The following is a 21,523-nucleotide window of genomic DNA, read 5'->3' as shown; positions in this document are numbered from 1 at the left end:
ACTTTGAGGACTTGCAACTATATTTTTAACAACTTTATTGAGGTATAATTGACACACAATAAACTGCACATAACAAAAGTGTACAATTTGGTAAGTTTTGACATATATACCCCCATAAATCCACTATTACATTCAAGAAAATGAACACGTCCCTCATCCCCAAAGCTACCAAGTGTTCCCTTACAATCCTTCTGTCCCTCCTCTCCCCATTTCCATCTCCAGCAAACCCCCTGATCACTTTCTGTCACTATAGATTCACTTGTATTTTCTGGAATAGTATGTAAATGAAATAATCAAAATGTAGTCTTTTTTTTCTTCTTTCATTCAGCCTAATTCTTTGGCGGTCCATCCATGTTGTTCGTGTATGAATAGTTCATCCCTTTTTTGTAGCTGTTATTCATTGTGTGGATATACAATCTGTTTATCCATGCACCAAATCATGCCCATTCAAGGGGGGAGGGGGAAGGGATAGCATTAGGAGATATACCTAATGCTAAATGGCAAGTTAATGGGTGCAGCACACCAGCATGGCACATGTATACATATGTAACTAACCTGCACATTATGCACATGTACCCTAAAACTTAAAGTACAATAATAATAAAAAAATTTAAAAAAAAGATGTTTCCACTTTGGGGCTACTACAAATAAAGCACCAATAAATATTGTGAAGTCTTCATAGGACATATGCTTGAATTTCTGCTGGGTAAACATCTAGAAGTGGACTATCATATGGTAGGTACATGTTTAACTTTTAAAGGAACTACCAAACCATTCTCCAAAGGAGAAGTCCCATTTTATACTCCCAGCAGCAATGTATGGGAAGTTCCAGTCACTCTGCATCCTCGCTAGTAGTTGGTAAGGTCAGTCTTTTCATTTTAGCCATTTAATTTTAGCTATTCTAATGGGTGTATAGTGATATTTCATTGTGATTTTAATTTGCATTTCCCTAGCCACTAAGGATGGAACTACAGCTTTTAGCAACTGGAAGAAGACTGAATCTATACAAGAGATCCAAAGGTATAGGAGAAAAAAAAAAAACAGAAAAATGTGACATCATGGTAGTCAACAGGAGAAATTATTCAAAGAGAAAGTGGTCAATAGGGTCAAGTGATGCTAATTTGAGGATTGAAAATTCTCTTTTGGATTTAGTGAAATGAAGGTTGCTGGTGTCTTTATCAAAAGATGTTCTAGTAGCAACTGAATCCAGCTTCCAGCCTCTTTCACGTGTTCAGAATGAGTCCCATTACACTGCCTGCTGGGCAGCACCCTCTCCTCAGGGGTCTGAGTCCCTGCTCCACAGGGCCCCTTCTCCAAGCTTCTGAGGTTAAAGCACCAGCTGGTACTTCTTTGATGTGGTTTCAAGTTTCTAGGGGGTGTCAAGGGTTTGGTTTCCTGAGAAGCCAACTCTGAAATCCAGATTAGTGTCCAAAAGGCTTATTAAGGAGTGGTCTCAGGATCACTACCTCTGGAAGGGAAAGGAAAGAAGCAGGATTGGGCAAGGGAGAAGGTGGGCTATGATGCAGTCTCAACCAACAGTTCAGCCAACCCCCATGAGCAGGTCCGTAGTTGGATGGCCCTTCAGTATTGTCCCTATTTGGGACAAAGGAGCTGAGCCACCATACCCTACATGGACTAGTCATTTGATATGGCCTGCTTCAGGAGGGAGCTGAAAGGTGTCTCTTCCAGTGGAGGGTAATTCCTGTAGAGGGCTGAAAGCTGACAGCCGTCATCCAGCAGCACCCCAAGCAGCTTATTCCCTTCAGTCTTGGAGGACTTGAGTGGCATACTACAGTGTCCACTACAAGAAATTTCTCCTTCAATCTCTAGGTTCTAATAACCCCAACTTCTTCCCTTGGTTCTCCACCTAAGAACAGGAGCCACTTCCTGCAGTTACTATCTCTAAATTATACCGGAGCCTCCTTTGTGCTTCTTCCATTTTCCAAAACCTGATTAAGCAATTCCTTATGTTGAATTCTCTAGTACTGTTCCTGTTTTCCTAACTAACACACCCCTCCACCCAGATGGCTCCAAAACTGTTAGGGAAGGTAGACGTGAAAAAGCCACACCCTTGACTAGATTTTGTGGCCTACTGACCAGGTCATTCATAATCTAGGAAGGTCAATTTGGGAAATATTAGGATATGTTTTGCCGTCAGCTCACACATACTCCCAGAATCATCTGCAAAGACCAATATTTCAGCACAGAAATCTGGAATGTGTCCTGGGTGTATGCCCTGCAGGTAGAAATGTGCTTGAACTCTGAGCTCTTTTGAGCCCCAGTGTAATGCATTTACTGCATTTCTGACATATTAATGTACTAAATGGCTCCCTTGTGATCTGAAAATGTTAACACAGTCACAGCTTGAGTGCCTGACTTCACATAAAAATGACTCAGGCTCAGGGATAATTGGGCTGAAAAGCAGTATAACGGTATTGCAGGAGCAAGAATGATTCAATGGTTTGTTTTTTTCTTTCCATGTCTCAGACTGCACCAAAACTGATTTTTGGTAAGACTGAAATGCAAGAGACCAAGATTAGTACATCCTAAATAAACAGGTCTTGTCAAATAATCAAGTGTCCTTCACATCTATATGTAGTCACATCAGCTTCAGGAGATATGCCTGAACTATAATTCATTCCCTGGCTGTCATCACCAGCACAAAGAAGTAATCAGAATACAGGCCCACTTCTGTTATTCAGAGCACATTTTATTAACACGGAAAGACCACAATGCACCTTATTAATCTCACAGGGGGAGTTTAGACCCTGGTAAGCACCACTCCTGTAGTACAGAATAAACTTGGTTACAAAGGGGAAGCAAAACACATCATTATTACCAAAATTCCTCACTGATGACAATGCTTATCCCCCAAAAATGTATTAAAGGCTTTAAATATACAAATCTAAAAATATGTTGTGACATTTAACATTGACTTAATTTTTTTCATATGCTTTAAAATATACTGAGTGTCTCTCCCTCTGATTCACCAATTATGTGAAGAAGCCTCTTTCATTGTTTTTCTCTCAAACTTCTATCCTTTTCTCTGTCCTTGAGCAGAACTGGGGGCTGGACAGATTCCCAAGGCGGTGACTATGATACCTGCTCCACAACCCTCTTGTGCTGGCTCCGGAAGTGACCCTCGCTGCTGGGGGACACCTGCTTCTGTCGTTTCACTGTATTGGTCTTGCCAGCCGTTTCGATCCAGGGGTGCTGAAGAACCTGATGAGCTGTGTAGCGCTTTTTGGGGTCTACCACCAGCAACCGGCTCACCAGATCTTTGGCAGCTGTTGGAATGAGAGAAGGGGAAAATGTGATGAATGCAGGTGGTTCTGAATTTTTCTTCCCCATACATGAAATAAGAACACAAACATTCACGTCAGCACCATGGCTGGCTGAAAGCCTCCTTCATATTCTAGAGCAGCACAGTCCAATAGAAGACAGGAACATTCTCTATCTGCACTATCCACCTGCAATTATTGAGCATTTGAAATCTGGCTTGTGAAACTGAGGAAGTGAATATTTATATGATTTACTTTGAGTTAATTTACATTTGCATTTAAATAGCCACGTATGGCAGCAGGGAGGGAGTTTACCATGTTGGACAGCACAGCTTGAGAGGACGTTCCTTCATTTCTCTAGAATCACAGGGCCAGGCCCACTCTTAACATCCCTGGCACTCAGAGCAAAGGAACAAATGGAGACCACATGCTATACATCTACATACTTTAAGGTTTCAAATCAAAACTAACACATTGTTAAATAAAATACGTTCAATCTTTCCAAGTCAATACATACGCCTTCACATTGACAAAACTGAAAACCGTGTAAAGAAATCTAAAAAGTAAATAGTGCAAATTCAAAAATAATTTTATTTTCTGCCCAAGACCATGACTGATTTTAGAGAAATGAGGGCCCAACTGGTGGCCCTGGCAGCAGGCAGAAAGCAGAAGAGATTTCCCCCTGGCTTGCCGGCTCTCCCAGCCTGGCTCATTGAGCCTGCTCTTCCAATCACTCAAGATATGCACAAGAAGAAAACATCCACTTTTTGTTGTTGTTGTTCTTTGCCTTTATTGAAGGCTGCCTCTTACTCAAGACCAGCTGCTTACCCACCAATCACCGCTCCCCCAACCCGATGTCCAGCCACCTCCTGAGCACAGAAGGCCCAGATTCCTCCTACACCACCCCATTCAAGCTGGGAAAATTCTGCCCCAAAAAGCCCCAGCCCCACCACTGCCACATCACTCCCTCAGGGTCCTCAAATGACTCAGAGGCTGGAAGGCCAGATTTAAGTTGAGAATCCTCAGACTCTTGTGTACAAGTGTGGACAACCAGACACCCCAGCCAACATGTCCAAGCTCTGTCTACCCCCTCCAGACAGCCACTCCTTGGCCACTTTATGGCATAGTGGGAAGAGGCTGGAAAGAGGTCTCACAAACCTTGGATGTGGGCTTGGGCCATTTGGACAGGGAATTCAGGGGCCCTAAGGAAGTGATCTGGAAGAGGGTACCTGGGCTCTGGGGGCACATCCCCTAGGCCCCATACTCTCCTCACGCTGTAGAGAAGGGTGTGACTAGAGCAGGGCCCAGGACAGGGGCCACCCATCCCAAATCTAAGGAGTGCTGCATAGAACTTTCTAAAATGATTTTTAGTCCCTCAATTCCCAGTTGCCACTGCCTTGTCAGCTCAAGATCCTCATCTACTGTGACAAGCCACCCTCTCCCTACCTTATTTAAAGGGGGGAAAATGAAGATTTTCCCTTCCCTCATCCTCCAATCCCAGTGAGGAAATAAAGGCTAGGGATGGAGGCAGTTCAATAACTAAAATTAAATAGCATGTTTAGGGAAAATTGAAAAACAAAATGTTATCACTCCTATTCTACTTTATTTTTATTTTTATTTTGAACCAGGGTCTCTGTCACCCAGGCTGGAGTGTGGTGGCACAATCATAGCTCACTGCAGCCTCAAACTCCTGGGCTTAAGTGATCCTTCTGCCTTAGCCTCCAGAGCAGCTGGGACCACCCCTGGCTAATTTGTTTCATTTTATGTAGAGAAGGGGTATCGCCAGTTGCCCAGGCTGGTCTCAAACTCCTGGCCTCAAGCAATCCTCCCACCTGGGCCTCCCAAAGTGCTAGGATTATAGGTATGAGCCACCACACCCAGCCTCCTATTCTACTTTTTAAGCTAAAGACTCAAAATCCCCAATTATCTAGTTCCCAGTTTTACAAGGACAGTGAGTAGTACAGACAAATCAGTAGAGACAAGGGGAAGGATTTCATTTGGAATCAAATGGAACAGAAGGCCAAAAGCAGAGAGGACCACGCATGCTCCAAGTCACTAAAAAATAACTGAGATCTTCATTGCAGAGCCCCTGTGCTTCAAGTGTGCTGCTATAGGACCCTTGGTGATGCATGTGTAAAATAAGCATTTTCACTCTGTTCCATTCACAAACACTTCTGCATATAAGATGGCCTTTCTCTTTCCAAAGGAGAGTTACAATGTTTCTGATATTTTTCTGTTCTGAGGTTCTTGAATTGCCTTAAGGAAAAGTACTTGGTGACTGTAACTGGTGGTTGGGCTTTTTCACTAAATCTCAAAGCAAGCCATGTTTTCAGAGTGCTACACAAACCTACATGAAGCTACTGAGGAAGTAAAGGCTGAGACATGACACGTTGACAGTCCAACTCTGCACCCGGCACAGTGGTGGGTCCTCTACACATCTGACCTGAAAAACCCATTCCCCTCCTCTGCTGTGTGAGGAAGCCCCAAATCTCACCGTCAGAGATATTGTCCCAGTAAGGGGGGAGGAACTCAAAGTGGCCCAGCTGGATGATGTTAAAGAGCTCGTCCTGGTCCCTCTCAGGGCTGCGGAACGGGGGAAAGCCACACAGCAGGATATAGAGGATCACGCCAGCAGCCCACATGTCCACCTCCAGTCCATAACCTGCGCAGACAGAGGCAGAGACACAAGCAAACCTGAGACAAGGCAGGGTCAAAGGTGATGAAATAAATGATGGAGTACTGTGGTTCTAAATAGATCTAAGTCTTACAGGATCCCAGCTCTCAGCAACCAAGAGCCACTTCCAAACTATACATAACTATATATACTATATATATAACTATATAACTATACTTATGTATGCTAACTCCTATACATAAGGACTCTACACCATCATTACTCAAAGTGTGGTCCATGGATCACTGCCACTTTGCAATGCCTTATTACTGGTCTGTAATAGAATGAGCACAGAAATTGAAAGCAAGTGTTTGGAAACTCTTACAGCAATTTAACAAGACTGTGAAACTCAGTTGCATGATTGAAGGGCACATCTCATTGAACAGCACATACATCAGTTCAGGCGTTGTCAAACACATGTAGTGAGTCACATGTGGCACGAGATGTGTTCTAGTCACATGCAGCAGGACCGTGAGTCCACACTGTACTGGAAACTTTAAAACTTGACCCTTCACTGGAGGTAGTTAGAGAAGCCCCAGTCTACACTAGCAATCTCTACTTCCTATATATCCATTGCCTTCTCTCTCACTTAAAAAATATCATTTACTGGCTTTTTAAATGATTTTTAAAAGACTGATGTTTACTAGCTGTATCCCCACATGTGCACACACTGGTACACAACACACACACACACGCACACACACACACACGCACACACCCATATAGAGACATGTATACTTTTCTAAATAAAATTTTTATTTACTTTTCTAAATAAAATTAGGATCACATTGCACCTATACTCTATTTTATTTACCGAATATTATACAATGGCATTTCCAACATAAGAATTTCCTGTGAAAAATACCAAAAATATTTTTTACTAAAATGATTTCTAATAACTATTAGTATCCCCTTTACATAATAAATCCCTGTGTGTAATTTAAGTTTTTACTAATTTTTTTACAACTGTAAAGAAATTTCTGATGAGCATTTACTAAATATTTGTGCACATCTGATTATATTCCTAAAATAACCTTCCAGCAATGAAATAGACAAAGCAATATACAGTAAAGGTTTTTGATACATATTACACATTGTCCTCCCAAAACTTATCACAGCAATATAGACATTTTCAAACACTTTCTAACTTTTTACAGTTAGAAAAAGAAAACACTTGACCACTGTAATTTAGAAGTTAGATATTCATAATTAAGCCCCAGAGTAAGTTTGTCAAAACACAAATCTGCAGGAAAATATTAAAAGAATAAGTCACTAATGACCCCTTTTGGTCTTTTCTCAGTTCTCAACCATCTCACTGTTGAGAGGGATTGATTTTCCTGGACCTCATCAATCCTAGAAATGTCCCTTGGCCTCTGTGGCAATGCACTTTCCAGATCCTCTCTGGGCTGCTCAGCTTTTTCTCTGCTGACCCCTCCTTCCTTCTCTCATCCCTGAGCTCTTGGCCTCCTCAAGAATCTGTCCTTGGCTCTCATTCCTGGCATCACCAAGGAGCCCATTATCAACTATCTCTGTGTTGAGGAGTCTCAAAGCCACATGTTCAGCTCACAGCTGCACCTCCTTGCCGAGTGGACAACTCCATTATCCATCCTGATATCGCTACAACGTCAGTGTATTCAAAATTAAACTCACCCCATCCCCCTATCTCCCAAAAGAGCTATCCTTTCCAACACCCTGTTTTAGTTGGTGCTACCACCAATATGTGGTTTTCCCAAGAGTTCATGTTGCCTATTTGCTTTCTTTTCTTCTCTTATCCAGTTCATTGATGCCACACCAAGTCTAAACATCTCTAACCAGTCTTCCCATTTGTGGAGAATTTAAGCTCAACCTACCCAACTGATATAGTTTGGATATTTGTCCCCTCCAAATCTCATGTTGAAATGTGATTCCCAATGTTGGAGGTGAGGCCTGGCGGGAAGTGATTAGATCATGGGGGTGGATCCTTCATGAATGGTTTAGTACCATCCCCTTGGTGACAAGTGAGTTCTCACTCAGGTAGTTCACTTAGGATCCGGTTGTTTAGAAGTCTGGGACCTTTTCCCTCTCTCTCTCTTGCTCCCAGTCCCACCATGTAACATGCCAGTTCCCTGTCACCTTCCACCATGAGTGTAAGCTTCTTAAGCCCTTACCAGAAGTAGAGCAGATGGCTGGCACCATGCTTGTACAGCCTGCAGAACCCTGAACCAAGTAAACCTCTTTTCTTTATAAATTACCCAGCCTTCGTTATTTCTATAGCAACAGAAAAACCTGACTAATACACCAACCAATTGTGTTTCTCTCTGGTCCATTGAGGCTAGTCTTCTCCATGTCTCTAACACCTGACCTCATGCATATTTTCATCTCCTCATCTTTTTTTTTTTTTTTTTTTGAGATGAAGTTTCACTCTTGTTGCCCAGGCTGGAGTGCAATGGCACGATCTTGGCTCATTGCAAACTCCACCTCCCGGGTTCAAGCAATTCTCCTGCCTTGGCCTCCTGAGTAGCTCAGATTACAGGCATGTGCCACCACACCCAGCTAATTTTTTTGTAGTTTTAGTACAGACAGGGTTTCACCATGTTGGCCAGGATGGTTTTGAACTTCTGACCTCAGGTGATCCACCCGCCTCAGCCTCCCAAAGAGCTGGGATTACAGGCATGAGCCACCATCCCTGGCCATCTCCTCATCTTAATTATCCTGATGCTTCTGCTGCTGGGAAGCTATCTGTCCATCCCTTCTCCCTGTCACCAACCCTGCAACCCAATGAGAGTCTTCCCATCTTACCAATGGTGGGTAAATTGGTTTCTCCTGGAGTGCCACAGTAGTCAAATAGTCATTCATGTATTTAGAGCCATATCATAACTATTATTTCCTTTTTAAATGTTTTAGAAAGTTTGTCACTAAAACAGCTCATTGGATCCTTGCATAATATACAAGTAGGTAATAAATATTCATAGAGTTCATGGAGGAAAATGGGATCCTTTTCCTTTAAATGCAAGGTTAGTGAAGAAATTTTTAAACCAAGTACCATAAGGACTGCTTCAATTCTCTCCTATTAGAGATAGTCTTGGGTCAGTAGCCCAAATGGCCTTGCTTGCTTGAGTTCCCCACCCAGTTCTCTATCATCTTTTATCTCACCGTCCTGCCTAAACACACTAAACACACACACACACACAAGCACACACATTGATCCATTGACTGTAACAAGGGCAGCCCTGATGAGGAGAAAGCTCTCATGCTTTGGTCAAGCCTACTTCAAATATTTTCATTGAAGTCCAAATCCAAGCCTAAGTGTCAATTCTCTGAGATTTATTCCATATTGAAAACCAGTAAATATTACAAATGAAACATTTGTTAGTAAGGGAACTAGAGTCCCACAGATCGATGTGTAACACTTACCTTTCTCAGAAAGAATTTCAGGAGCTACGTAAGTTGGGGTCCCACACACAGTAAATATAGGTCTCACCACATGCTTTGCAAGTCCAAAATCAGCCAATTTCAAGGTAGTAGATTTGTCCTCATTTCGCTGAACCTGAAAGAAACCAAAATCCCCAAACCACCAAAATTGTGATTAGAACAAAGAAGGGATACTAATGCAACAACAGGCATGCAAAGTCAAGAAAAGCAAACCATAAACCTATATGAGATTACAGCTTAGCCCAACACCAACAAAGCTAACTTGACCTCAATGACAAGGGCTCACATTTTCAACTAAAGAACCAATGAGTTAGATTTACTATGCCGTCCAATATGGTAGTACCATATTGTCACAAGTGGCTATTTAAATTTATTAAGTAAAATTAAATTTAAAATTTAGCTTCTCAGCTGCATTAGGCGCATTTCAAGTGCTCAAAAGCCACTTGTGGCTTGTGGCTACTATATTGGGAAACACAGATAGACACACTTCCATTGTTGCAGAAAGGGCTATTAGACAGCATTGACTTAGAACAAGGATCAAGGATACTTTGAGCACAGACTAGCTTTCATGAGCATTAGAAAATGCCTCTGGGCAATGCAAAGGCTGGGCAGAGGGAAAAAAGAAAGGAAAAAGACTGGGAATTAAAATGAAGAAGTATGGGGCAGGGGTAAGGGGGAGATGGGGATGGTTAATTGGTACAAAAAGAAGTTAGAAAGAATGAATATGACCTATTATTTGATAGAAAAACAGGGTGACTATAGTCAATGATAATTCAATTGCACATTTTAAAATAACTAAAAGGGTATAATTGGATTGTTTGTATTAGGTTGGTGCAAAAGTAATCGCGCAAGGATAAATGCTTGAGGGGATGGATACCCCATTCTCCATGAAGTAATGATTATGCATTGCATGCCTGTATCAAAACATCTCATGTACCCCAAAAATATATGCACCTAGTATGTACCCTGATATGGTTTGGCTGTGTCCCTACCCAAATCTCATCTTGAATTGTAACTCCCACAATTCCCACATGTTGTGAGGGGAACCCGGTGGGCAGTAATTGAATCATGGGAGTGGGTCTTTCCCATGCTGTTCTCATGACAGTGAATCAATCTCATGAGATCTGACAGTTTTAAAAATGGGAGTTTGCCTGCACAAGCTCTCTCTTTGCCTGATGCCATCCATGTAAGATGTGACTTGCCCCTCCTTGCCTTCCAACGTAATTGTGGGAAGGCCTCCCCAGCTATGTGGAACCATAGTCCATTAAACTTCTTTTTCTTCCTGGTCTCGGGTATGTCTTTATCAGCAGCATGAAAATGGACTAATACAGTAAACTTGTACCAGTAGAGTGGGGCACTGCTGAAAACATACCCAAAAATGTGGAAGTGACTTTGGAACTGGGTAATAGGCAGAGATTGGAACAGTTTGGAGGGCTCAGAAGAAGACAGAAAAATGTGGGAAAGTTTGTAACTTCCTAGAGACTTGTTGAATGGCTTTGCCCAAAATGCTGATAGTGATATGGTCAATAAAGTCCAGACTGAGGTGGTCTCAGATGGAAATGAGGAACTTGTTGGGAACTGGGACAAAGGTGACTCTTGCTACATTTTAGCACAGACTGGTGGCATTTTGCCCCTGCCCTAGAGATTTATGGAACTTTGAACTTGAGAGAGATGATTTAGGATATCTGGTGGAAGAAATTTCTAAGCAGTAAAGCATTCAAGATGTGACTTGGGTGCTGTTAAAGGCATTCAGTTTTATAAGGGAAACAGAGCATAAAAGTTTGGAAAATTTGCAGCCTGACAATGCAATAGAAAAGAAAATCCCATTTTCCGAGGATAAATTAAAGCCAGCTGCAGAAATTTGCCTAAGTAATGAGCACCCAAATGTTAATCCCCAAGACAATGGGGAAAATGTCTCCAGGCCCTGTCAGAGGTCTTCATGGCACCCCATCCTATCACAGGCATAGAGACCTACAAGGAAAAAGTGGTTTTGTGGGCTGGGCCCAGGATTCCCATGCTGTGTGCAGCCTAGGGACTTGGTACCCTGCCTCCCAGCTGCTCCAGCCATGGCTGAAAGGGGCAAACGTAGAGCTCGAGCTGTGGCTCCAGAGGATGCAGGCCTTGGTCGATTCCACATGGTGGTGAGCCTGCCATTGCACAGAAGTCAAGAATTGGGGTTTGGGAACCTCCGCCAGATTTCAGAGGATGTATGGAAACACCCGGATGTCCAGGCAAAAGTTTGCTGCAGGGGCGGGGTTCTCATGGAGACTCTCTGCTAGGGCAGTGCAGAAGGGAAATGTGGGGTCGGATCCCCCAAACAGAGTCCCTACTGGGGCACTGCCTAATGGAGCTGTCAGAAGAGGGCCACTGTCCTCCAGCCTTCAGAATGGTAAACCAATGACAACTTGTACCATGCACCTAGAAAAGCCACAGACTTTCAATGCCAGCCTGTGAAAGAAGCCGGGAGAGAGGCTGTACCCTGCAAAAGGAGCAGAGCTGCCCAAGACCATGGGAACCCACCTCTTGCATTAGCATGACCTGGATGTGAGACCCGGAGTCAAAAGAGATCATTTTGGAGCTTTAAGATTTGACTGCCCCGCTAGATTTCAGACTTTCATGAGGCCTGTGGCCCCTTTGTTTTGGCCAATTCCTCCCAGTTGAAATGGCTGTATTTACCCAATACCTGTACCCCAACTGTATCTAGGAAGTAACTAACTTGCTTTTGATTCTACAGGCTCATAGGTGGAAGGGACTTTACTTGTCTTGGATGGGACTTTGGACTGTGGACTCTTAAGTTAATGCTGAAATGAGTTAAGACTTTGGGGAACTGTTGAGAAGACATGATTGGTTTTGAAATGTGAGGACATGAGATTTGGGAGGGGCCAGGGCGGAATGATATGGTTTGGCTGTGTCCCCACCCAAATCTCATCTTGAATTGTAACTCCCACAATTCCCACATGCTGTGGGAGGAACCCAGTACGAGGTAATTGAATCATGGGGGCGGGTCTTTCCTGTGCTGTTCTCATGATAGTGAATCAGTCTCACGAGATCTGACAGTTTCAAAAATGGGAGTTTGCCTGCACAAGCTCTCTATTTGCCTGCTGCCATCCATGTAAGATATGACTTGCTCCTCCTTGCCTTCCACCATGATTGTGGGAAGGCCTCCCCAGCCACGTGGAACCATAAGTCCATTAAACCTCTTTTTCTTCCCAGTCTCAGGTATCTCTTTATCAGCAGCATAAAAACGGACTAATACATACCCACAAAAATTAAAAGTTATGAAAAATGAGGAAGTAAACTAATAAGCAGGAGAGAGATGTTAAATACAGGCCCTCATTGGGAGGGGTGGGGGATTAAGAATCAAACAGGCCAGGAGTCTTTGAACAATTCCAATTCCAAGACTTGCAGCTGGATGGTCTTGGACAAATTTCTTTACTCATCTGAGCCTCTGTTTTCTCATTTGTTAAAAAAAAAAATGGGCCAGGCTCGGTGGCTCATGCCTGTAATCCCAGCACCTTGGGAGGCCAAGACGGATGGATCACGAGGTCAGGAGATCAAGACCATCCTGGCTAACATGGTGAAACCCCGTCTCTACTAAAAATACAAAAAATTAGCCAGCCTAGTGGCGGGCACCTGTAGTCCCAGCTACTCCGAAGGCTGAGGCAGAAGGATAGCATGAACCCAGGAGGCGGAGCTTGCAGTGAGCTGAGCTCACACCACTGCACTCCAGCCTGGGCGACAGAGTGAGACTCCATCTCAAAAAAAAAAGGTGGGGGGGGGGCAGGTGCAGTGGCTCACACCTGTAATCCCAGCTCTTTCGGAGGCCAAGGTGGAAGAATCACTTGAGGCCAGGAGTTCAAGACCAGCCTGGGCAACACGAGGAGACCCTACCTCTACAAATAGTAAAAATATTAGCCAGGCATGGTGGTGCATGCCTGTGGTCCCAGCTACTTGGGAGGCTGAGGTAGGAGGATCACTTGAGCCTGAGAAGTCGAGGCTGCAGTGTGCCATGATTGCACCACTGCACTCCAGCCTGAGCAACAGAGTAAGACCCTGTCTCAAAATAAAAGAGGGGAGAATGGGAGTGACAGTTTCCAGCAAATAGGCTTATGTCACGAGTTTCATTCAATGTCTGTAATCTGCCTAGCAAAGTAATAGCTCTAGAGTGACCAAAAGGCCCAGTTTGCCTTGGACCTCCACCAGGTTTTAGAAAAGGGTAGAATTGGTCAATTTTTACAATAGAGAAAAGGCACACTCACCTTCACTCTGAATGAATACAGAATCTCAAATGCTCCCTCCTTTTTCCCATTCAAAACTTATCCCACCTGTCTCACTCTTTCAAACAAGTCCAGGTGACTGGCTTTCTCATCTCTGGTAAGCCAAATCCCATTGCCAAGTTAGTATGTCCTGTCCTCCTTCCCCAACAAGGGATTTGATACAAGATTTATGACTGTTGCATCTTAACCTAAAAGAAACTAATCACAAGAGGTAAGCGTGGCAAGTATTTAGGTCACTATGCTAGAAAAAATAAGACTAAATTTCACATGAAAAACCAAACCATGAGGGTGCAAACCCAGCACATCTTGCAGCAAGTAAAAGATGCATCGGTGCCGCCTGCCATTAAATAAGTTCCAGCTTGAGGGAAGGTTAAATAATCAGACACAAGTCGATACTCCAGCTTCCTTCCAAACTAGCTTGTGCCTGCACATGTAAGGCCCTGTTTCTCATGGTAGAAGCTGATTGCTCAGACCAAAGGTGAACTAAGCAGTTAATTAGACCACTGTGTGAAAACTTACTAGAATAAATTTGGGCAATCTTATCCAAGCAGGAGACTCATTAGTGCCACCACAGCTGTAGGAGAAATTATCAACTTGTCTGCAGGCATACACCCTCACATCTCTCCTGGAACTGGGGCAAAGGCTCTCAATGCTCCTACCAGTGCCTGGACAGGTGGGCAGTAGAGGAACTCTGCCTCTCCCTGGGACCCATCACAGCCATGGGCAACACCCAGAATGGCAGGGTGGAGCCATCTTTCCCCTGTCTCTCCAGACCAGAATAAATTCTCCACACTTGCTTTGGTTTCTGCCAATGAGCTTACATCTCCATAAGCAGCATGTGTCTTAATTGCTGAGCCCCAGTCACCACCAGACAATCTAATCAATGTCTCCATAATTAACCTCACCAAATGGAAAGTCATAAATTTATAACTAAAATGAAATTCTGCTCAGTCTGCATATAGAAACTGACATAGCCCAAAAGGAGACAACAGGGTAATTACCAGAATAATTTAAGAAAACCTTGTTTGGAAGGGAAGGAAAACAAAATAATGTGATACCTAGAATGACCAGATGGATCATATACATTAATCATTGTTGCTGGGTGACTGCTGGAAAAATATGTCTCTCACAAATATTTATAAATTAGCAGCATAAAAGCATTTGGCTGACTGGCCGGGCACGGTGGCTCATGTAATCTCAGTACTTTGGGAGGCTTAGGCATGTGGATCACTTGAGGTCAGGAGTTTGAGACCAGACCGGCCAACATGGTGAAACCCCATCTTTACTAAAAATACAAAAAAAAAAAATAGCTGGGCATGGTGGCGGGCCCCTGTAATCCCAGCAACTCAGGAGGCTGAGGCAGGAGAATCACTTGAACCCCAGAGATGGTTGCAGTGAGCTGAGGTCGAGCCACTGCACTCCAGCCTGGGTGAAAGGATGAAGCTCCATCTTAAAATAATTAGTCTTAAAAATAAATAAAGCATTTGGCTGACTTAGTACACCAAAGTAAGAAGTGTGTTCCTATTGTGAAATAAGTGAAACATTACCTTCCTCATGGAAGCCCCCAATTCCAAAACCTGGCTCCACTGAGCTTGTAACAGATTAAATGTTTTGGAAACTCACACTTTACTTTGAAAATTTATTACGTTAACTATCCAGAGACTGAAGGATATATTTTCAAAATGCCAAATCTGTTTTTAGAGTATGATATGGACCTATGTGAGATATATTATGCCTCTTCTAGTTTCTTCATGCTATAGCTTTTCTCTTTCAATCTCAGGATCATCCCCTGAGCATCAACAATTGCATAAGCAGAACTTGGCGGGGAGGCGGCGGTTAAGATAAGTGGTGCCACTTGTCTTTTCCAGAAAGTGGCCCCAGATGGTCCGATGTTTTTAATTCTTCTGTCTCCAGCTTCTGCTGTCAAGAGTTATTTAATATTGTTCAGTGTTGTCATTTATTTCCTCTACCTAAGCAGCTTAATTACATTTAAGGTCGCACACTGTCTGCAAGTTTTTTGGCTTATTTTTGCAACAAGCACCTCACATATTTGGCTTCAGAACAGTTCCTATCTTAAACCTTGAAATTAAATGAGTGATATTGTCCTAGAATAATTCTTCTTCCCAGAATCTGTGGGACATCTGATACCATCAAACCCAAACCTCCACCCAAACAAAAAACGTGTCTCAAACATCCTCCCACCAGACTATCATTCACGTCTGAATGAAATCTCAAAATGGAAAAGACTCCACAACTCTATGCTGTAGTCCATCCCATTTATGGCAAGCTTAGCTTGTGAGGAGATTCACCCCGATGTTGATTCAGAATTCCTTTCCCACTCCTGTTTTCTAAATCTGCCCTCTCCAGTGATGCTGAATAAGAACGCATCCCTCCAAAGACGGGAAGCAAGTACTGTGATCCCCAGCTCACCTCTGGCTTCTCCAAGCTAGCATCTGTGATGATTAATTTTAGATGACAACTTGACTGGATTAAGGAATACCTAGTACTGATAAAGTATCATTGGTGGGGGGCGGGGGGACGGTGTCTGTTAGGTTTTTCCAGAGGAGATTGGTGTGTGAATCCAGGTGGACCAAGTGCAGATGATCTGCCCTCAATATGGATGAGCAGCATCCAGCCAGCTGGGGGCTTGGATAGAACGAAAGTAGGGAAAAGGCAATTGGTGTCTCTCTGTCTCTCTCTCTCTGCACCCCCTCCTCCCCCTACCCCTGAGACATCAGAACTTCAGGATCTCTAGCCTTTGGGCTCCAAGACTTATACCAGTAACCCCTGGGTTCTCAGGCCTTCAGACTTGGGCTGAGCCATGCTACTGGTATCCCAGGGTCTCCAGCTTGCGGACAGCCAGTCATGGGACTTCTCAGTCTCCATAATCATGTGAGCCAAGTCCCCTAATAAATCCCCTCTCATACATCTCTATAAACATATATCCTATTGGTTCTGTCTCTCTAGAGAACTCTGGCTAATACAACAACCAAGAATGCTCTGGTGAATCCTTACAGGACCTGGTCTCCTGGTCACCCTCCCTCACTCATCCCTATTCCAAGTGCAACCCCTGGACCCTGGACCAGCACCATCAGCCTCTCCTGTGAACTTGTTACAGCTCTCAGCTGCCCCAGAGCCCCTGAATCAGAATCTGCATTTCCTCATGACCTCAGAGAGGTCTGTGTGCACAGTAAAGTTCTGGATGGCCTCCATGATGCCTTTCTTAACCAAGAATGCCCAGCACAAACGCCACACACCAGGTGTGATTTGATCAGAGCGGAGGACCTCAGGACTCTCGGCTGACCAGGCACTGGGTGGTCATCAAGACAGCCAAAGACCCCATCAAATGACCCACTTCAGCGTCCCTGCCTAGAAAATCTTTCAGGGTTTTCCCGGGTTGTGTGGTGGGGTGGGGTACGAAAGCCCCCTTTACACACATCTCACTTTGCCCTCACCCCACATCTCCCTGTATCTCTTTTGCAGCCTAGCTAAACTCGCTGCTCTGGGCCATGTTCCTGCTGGGGCTCATTTTTGGTTGTTCCCTAACTGAAGGGGTGTAAGAGGTTACTTTACGTGGCACTGTAATGACTGTTATCTGTCTGCATCTATCATCCTTTTCCAGCCACACCAAAGTGTCATGCTTGGAATTCAAGTGATCTACATTATTTACATAGGCATTCAGATAGCATCTGGATAATCTCAAAGCTTCAAGAAGAATCTTTATTTTTCTCAACAATTAACTCTGCTCTCTCCTTCAACGGTACCTCAATTTAAATGTGATCTTGCAATTCTCATCTCTGAACAGAAGATGGAAGCAGAGTACAGACCAAACAACAAGTGGCTCCCTTAAGGATTAAGACATGGATAAAGTTTATTTATCTTTGCCACCTTCCTACTTGATCCTTCATGGTTTCTCGTACTTTTTCCCTCCAAGGTCCATTTTCAACTGGCTGTGAAGAATGAAATGATCTTAGAAACCAATTCACATTAAAATGCCAATACCTAAAATCCGTTTATATTTCAACAACAGCAAAATATACCATAACACAGGCCAGGTGCAGTGGCTCAGGCCTGTAATTCCAGCACTTTGGGAGGCCAAGGCAGGTGGATCACTTGAGTCCAGGAGTTTGAAGTGAGCCTACACAACATGGCGAAACCTCATGTCTACAAAAAATACCAAAATATTAGCCAGGTGTGGTGGCTTATACCTGTGGTCCCAGCTACTTGGGAGGCTAAGGTGGGAGGAGTCTGGAAGGCGGAGGTTGCAGTGAGCTGAGATCACACCACTGCACCCAGCCTGGGTGACAGAGTGAGACTGTCTCAAAATATATGTACATACACCATATATATATATATACACACACACAAACACATAAACATACCATAATACAAAAGTATGACTGAAAAAAAAATCAGTGAGGACGAGGTCTTCCCTGGGACTTGTCACATGGCAGGCTCATAAAATGCTTTTGGTGTCTGTTTATTGCATCTGCTTATTTCTACTTAATTAAGATCTCATATTCATTCAACAAATATTTACACACCTACCATCTGCCAGTCAGTGTTTGCAATATTAAGAATAAAGTAGTGAATGAAACAGACAAAGTTCTTTTTCTTATGAAGCCTCCTTTCTATTAATGAACAATATTCAAATAAATATGTAATGTCAGGCAGTGATAAGCGTTATGAAAAAGTAAAAGTGGGATAAGGGCTGCGTTGTCTAGTACAGTATCCACTAAGTACACATGGCTATTGATTTTTACATGAAACTTAAAATGCAGTTCCTTAGACAGGAGGAACTGCCCATGTGGCTAGAGGCTGCCACATTGGGCGTGCAGATACAGGAAATCTGTATCTCCATCATCGCAGAAAATTCTACTGGCAATGCTGGCACAGACAGTGGCAGGGGTTGTTTTTTTTTTAATAAGGTGGTTAAGGAAGGACTCACTGAGGAAGTAACATCTGAAAGAAGGCAGGGGTGAGCCATATTAAGATGTGAGGAGCAAGTTTTCAGGTAGAAGAAACAGCAAATGCGAAGGCCGAGGGGCATGCATGGTTTGATGTAGCAAGCAGGGGCAGGAGCAGGGCGAGTGAGGAGCTGAGTGGCTGGAGAGTGGCTTTGAGAGGAAGATGGAGTCCACATCATATAAGACCTTCCAGGCCATGGAAATGACCTTGGCTTTTATTCTGAATGTGAATGTGAAGGGAAGCTAATGGCAGCTCTGAGCAAAGAAGTCACTGTAATGCTCTTTTTAGTCCAGTGTCTGGTCAGAGGTGGCCAGCCCAGCTGATGAAGGAATGGACTTCGGACTGTAGGTGTTTCCTGAACTTGATAGCCTCATATTTCACAGTACACTTTACTTCACCACCTAGTCATCCAATCAGATGACCATCTCAAATTCAACATGCTGGAAACTGATTTCACCTCGACCCTGCTTCTCTCCCACAGTTCCCCAACCCAGAGAATGGCTCCATCATCACATAAAGATGCTGTCATATCTCCCAACTTAAAAAAAAACACAACCCTTATTTTCTCTGCATCCCTCTTTAGCTACTGTCCATTTCTATGATCTCCTTTGTGCGCGCACACACACACACACACACCCTTGAAAGAGGTGTCTATACACACTGTCTACAGTATTCCACCTTCCATTCTATCCTAACTCAGTCAGACTCTTATCCCCATAACTACACAGAAACCACCCTCCTCCTTTAGAAAGATGGGGCCACGACTGATCCAGCTTCAGGTCATAAACATCTGTTACCCTTGAGTCTTCTCTTTCCTCATCCACCGCATTCAATCCACTCACAAGTCTTGTCTTTACCCTTAGGATGACCACTTCTCCCCATCTTTACTGCAGTCCCCAAGACCAAGCCACCATCATCTCTTGCTGGGACCATGGCTGCGGAATCGTCACTCCTTCTCTTCTCCCTCCCCTCACATAACCCCTAACATGTGGGACTTCCACAAGATGAACCAGAACCTGAGGGTTTCTGTTGCAATTAGACAACTAGACCTTAGACCTCAGAAACTTGAAGAGATTTACTAAGCTGTTTCCTCAGCTTAAGAGCAACCGAATGCCCTTAAAGAGTTTTAAGAAAGTTAATCTTAGACCCTCAAATGGCTCACAAGAATATACTCTTTTAGAGAGGTGATAACATACACGAACACAGGAATTAAGCAGACTAAAGGAAGGTGCTGTTATGTTCCTTTACCAAATGACCTGAACTTCAGTCCTCCTTGATGAAATGAGGTCACAGTTTTAGAAGATATCCACCAAGTTGATAAATAGGAACCATGCTTTAAAATTGTTTTTGTTGTTGATAATTTACTACAGACAGTAACTTATTAGACACCTATCCTTTTAGGTGGATGTTTCGAAAGGAACTTACAGAGGAAGGAAAACCTCAATCCTCAAGATGATCCAGTATCTACAATTTTGAAGACTTTGAGAAATTTCCTGTAAAATCTGCCTATGTGGCCAAACACTGGAAATACATAAGTTCACTGAGTGTACAGATACTATTATTGTCCTGGAAATTGCTGAAATGGATACTGAGAGCCTGTCTTACCAATGTAAACCTACAGTCATAACTGCAATGATTTCTGACAGGAATATACCCCGCAGTTCTCCAGAGGAGTTCAATCTCTTATATAACAGCATTCTCACTGACTCGATCAAAATTGGCCAATGACCTAAAGACTTGTGTCACTGTACTTTTTCTTTGGTAATTTCATGTTATTGCTGAAATTCACATTTATTTATTTTATTAAGTAGAGCTTAAGTATACTTCATAGTTGTTACTAGTTTTTTTAATTAATGTGATTGGGGTATAAATACATTCATGAATACTTGGACTATTAATGAGAAGACATGAATACCTCTGTCTTGGAAGCTAAGGGAAAGGAGATTGAAATTGAAGCTGTTGGAAGAGAAATCTTGCTGATCAAGGAGAATTATGCATTGCTGAACCAGTGACTACCATAGCAATAATCAGTGAGTCCTTCTTGTATAGCAAAATAGAAGAGAAAAAGAACTTACAGAATTCAGACCAAGAAAATGATTGAAAAGGTTCATGGTAAAGGGAGAATGAGCAGGAAGTGTGGCCGGCTACTCTTTATCCTTCTAGATTTTCCCTGCCACCCTTAGGGACACCAGTCACTGCCCTGTCCTAGTCATATTCACCAGTAAATATACAGACAAGCCCGTTTCTTCCTAGAACCAGCAGGAGGCCAGAAAGAGGGTACAACCTTTGTCCTTGACCAAGCTGAGACCTGTTCCCACCATCACCACCACCATCTCTCCTGGATTTCAGAGATCTCTGCTCCCAGCACTCCAGGGCTGTAACAGCTAGTCTGGGGGCAGTAGCAGAATTGGAGACATGAACATCCTATATGCTAGTGGAGGTGTAGCAGCATGCCCACCCTGCTCATTCCTTTCCACTCTGTTTCCAGTGCAGGAACACATCCTTCTCCTCCTCTTATTCTGGAAGAAATGTTCTCAAATGACCGTGCTCGATGCTCATGTCTGACACCTCCTCAGTCCCTTCCCCCATCCCGCTCACCCAGCTTTCTTTGCTGGATATAATCTCTCAGCCATCAGCTATAAATAACCTGGCCTGTGCCCTTCCACCCTGTGTGAGCTGGTCTAATCATCAACATCACTATTCCAGCTCCTGTTTGCTTCCCCACTTCCTTCCCCAGAGCCCAGCCAACACCACCCAGCATATTCCAACTCCTCCAAGGAGCACACACTGGCAGAAGCAGAAATTAACACTGGTATTTCTGCAAGCTGGAAATTCTTATAATTAAAACTTCTTTTGTAAGATCTCAGGAGTCTAAATAACCCTAAGGGAAGAAGAGCACCATCATCTTATCA

The 21,523-nt window shown here is 43.5% G+C and overlaps 1 protein-coding gene across 1 annotated transcript in view; it reads right to left on the bottom strand.

Annotated features, from left to right (window-relative positions):
* Positions 1–2,692: 2,692 nt before the first annotated feature.
* The window catches only part of DCLK3 (doublecortin like kinase 3), a 49,716-nt gene continuing 30,885 nt past the window's right edge, over positions 2,693–21,523 (bottom strand). The window contains exons 3-5 of the mRNA XM_063662034.1: positions 9,349–9,481; positions 5,776–5,943; positions 2,693–3,287 (exon numbers count right to left, since the gene is read on the bottom strand). Of these exons, the coding sequence (XP_063518104.1) occupies positions 3,094–3,287; positions 5,776–5,943; positions 9,349–9,481 (495 nt within the window). The 3' untranslated portion in view covers positions 2,693–3,093. The remainder of the gene's footprint in view (positions 3,288–5,775; positions 5,944–9,348; positions 9,482–21,523) is intronic.

Source organism: Pongo pygmaeus, chromosome 2, assembly GCF_028885625.2.
Source record: "Pongo pygmaeus isolate AG05252 chromosome 2, NHGRI_mPonPyg2-v2.0_pri, whole genome shotgun sequence".
In the NCBI taxonomy this organism is placed as follows: Eukaryota; Metazoa; Chordata; class Mammalia; order Primates; family Hominidae; genus Pongo; species Pongo pygmaeus.
This window is presented reverse-complemented; position numbering and strand designations above follow the sequence as displayed.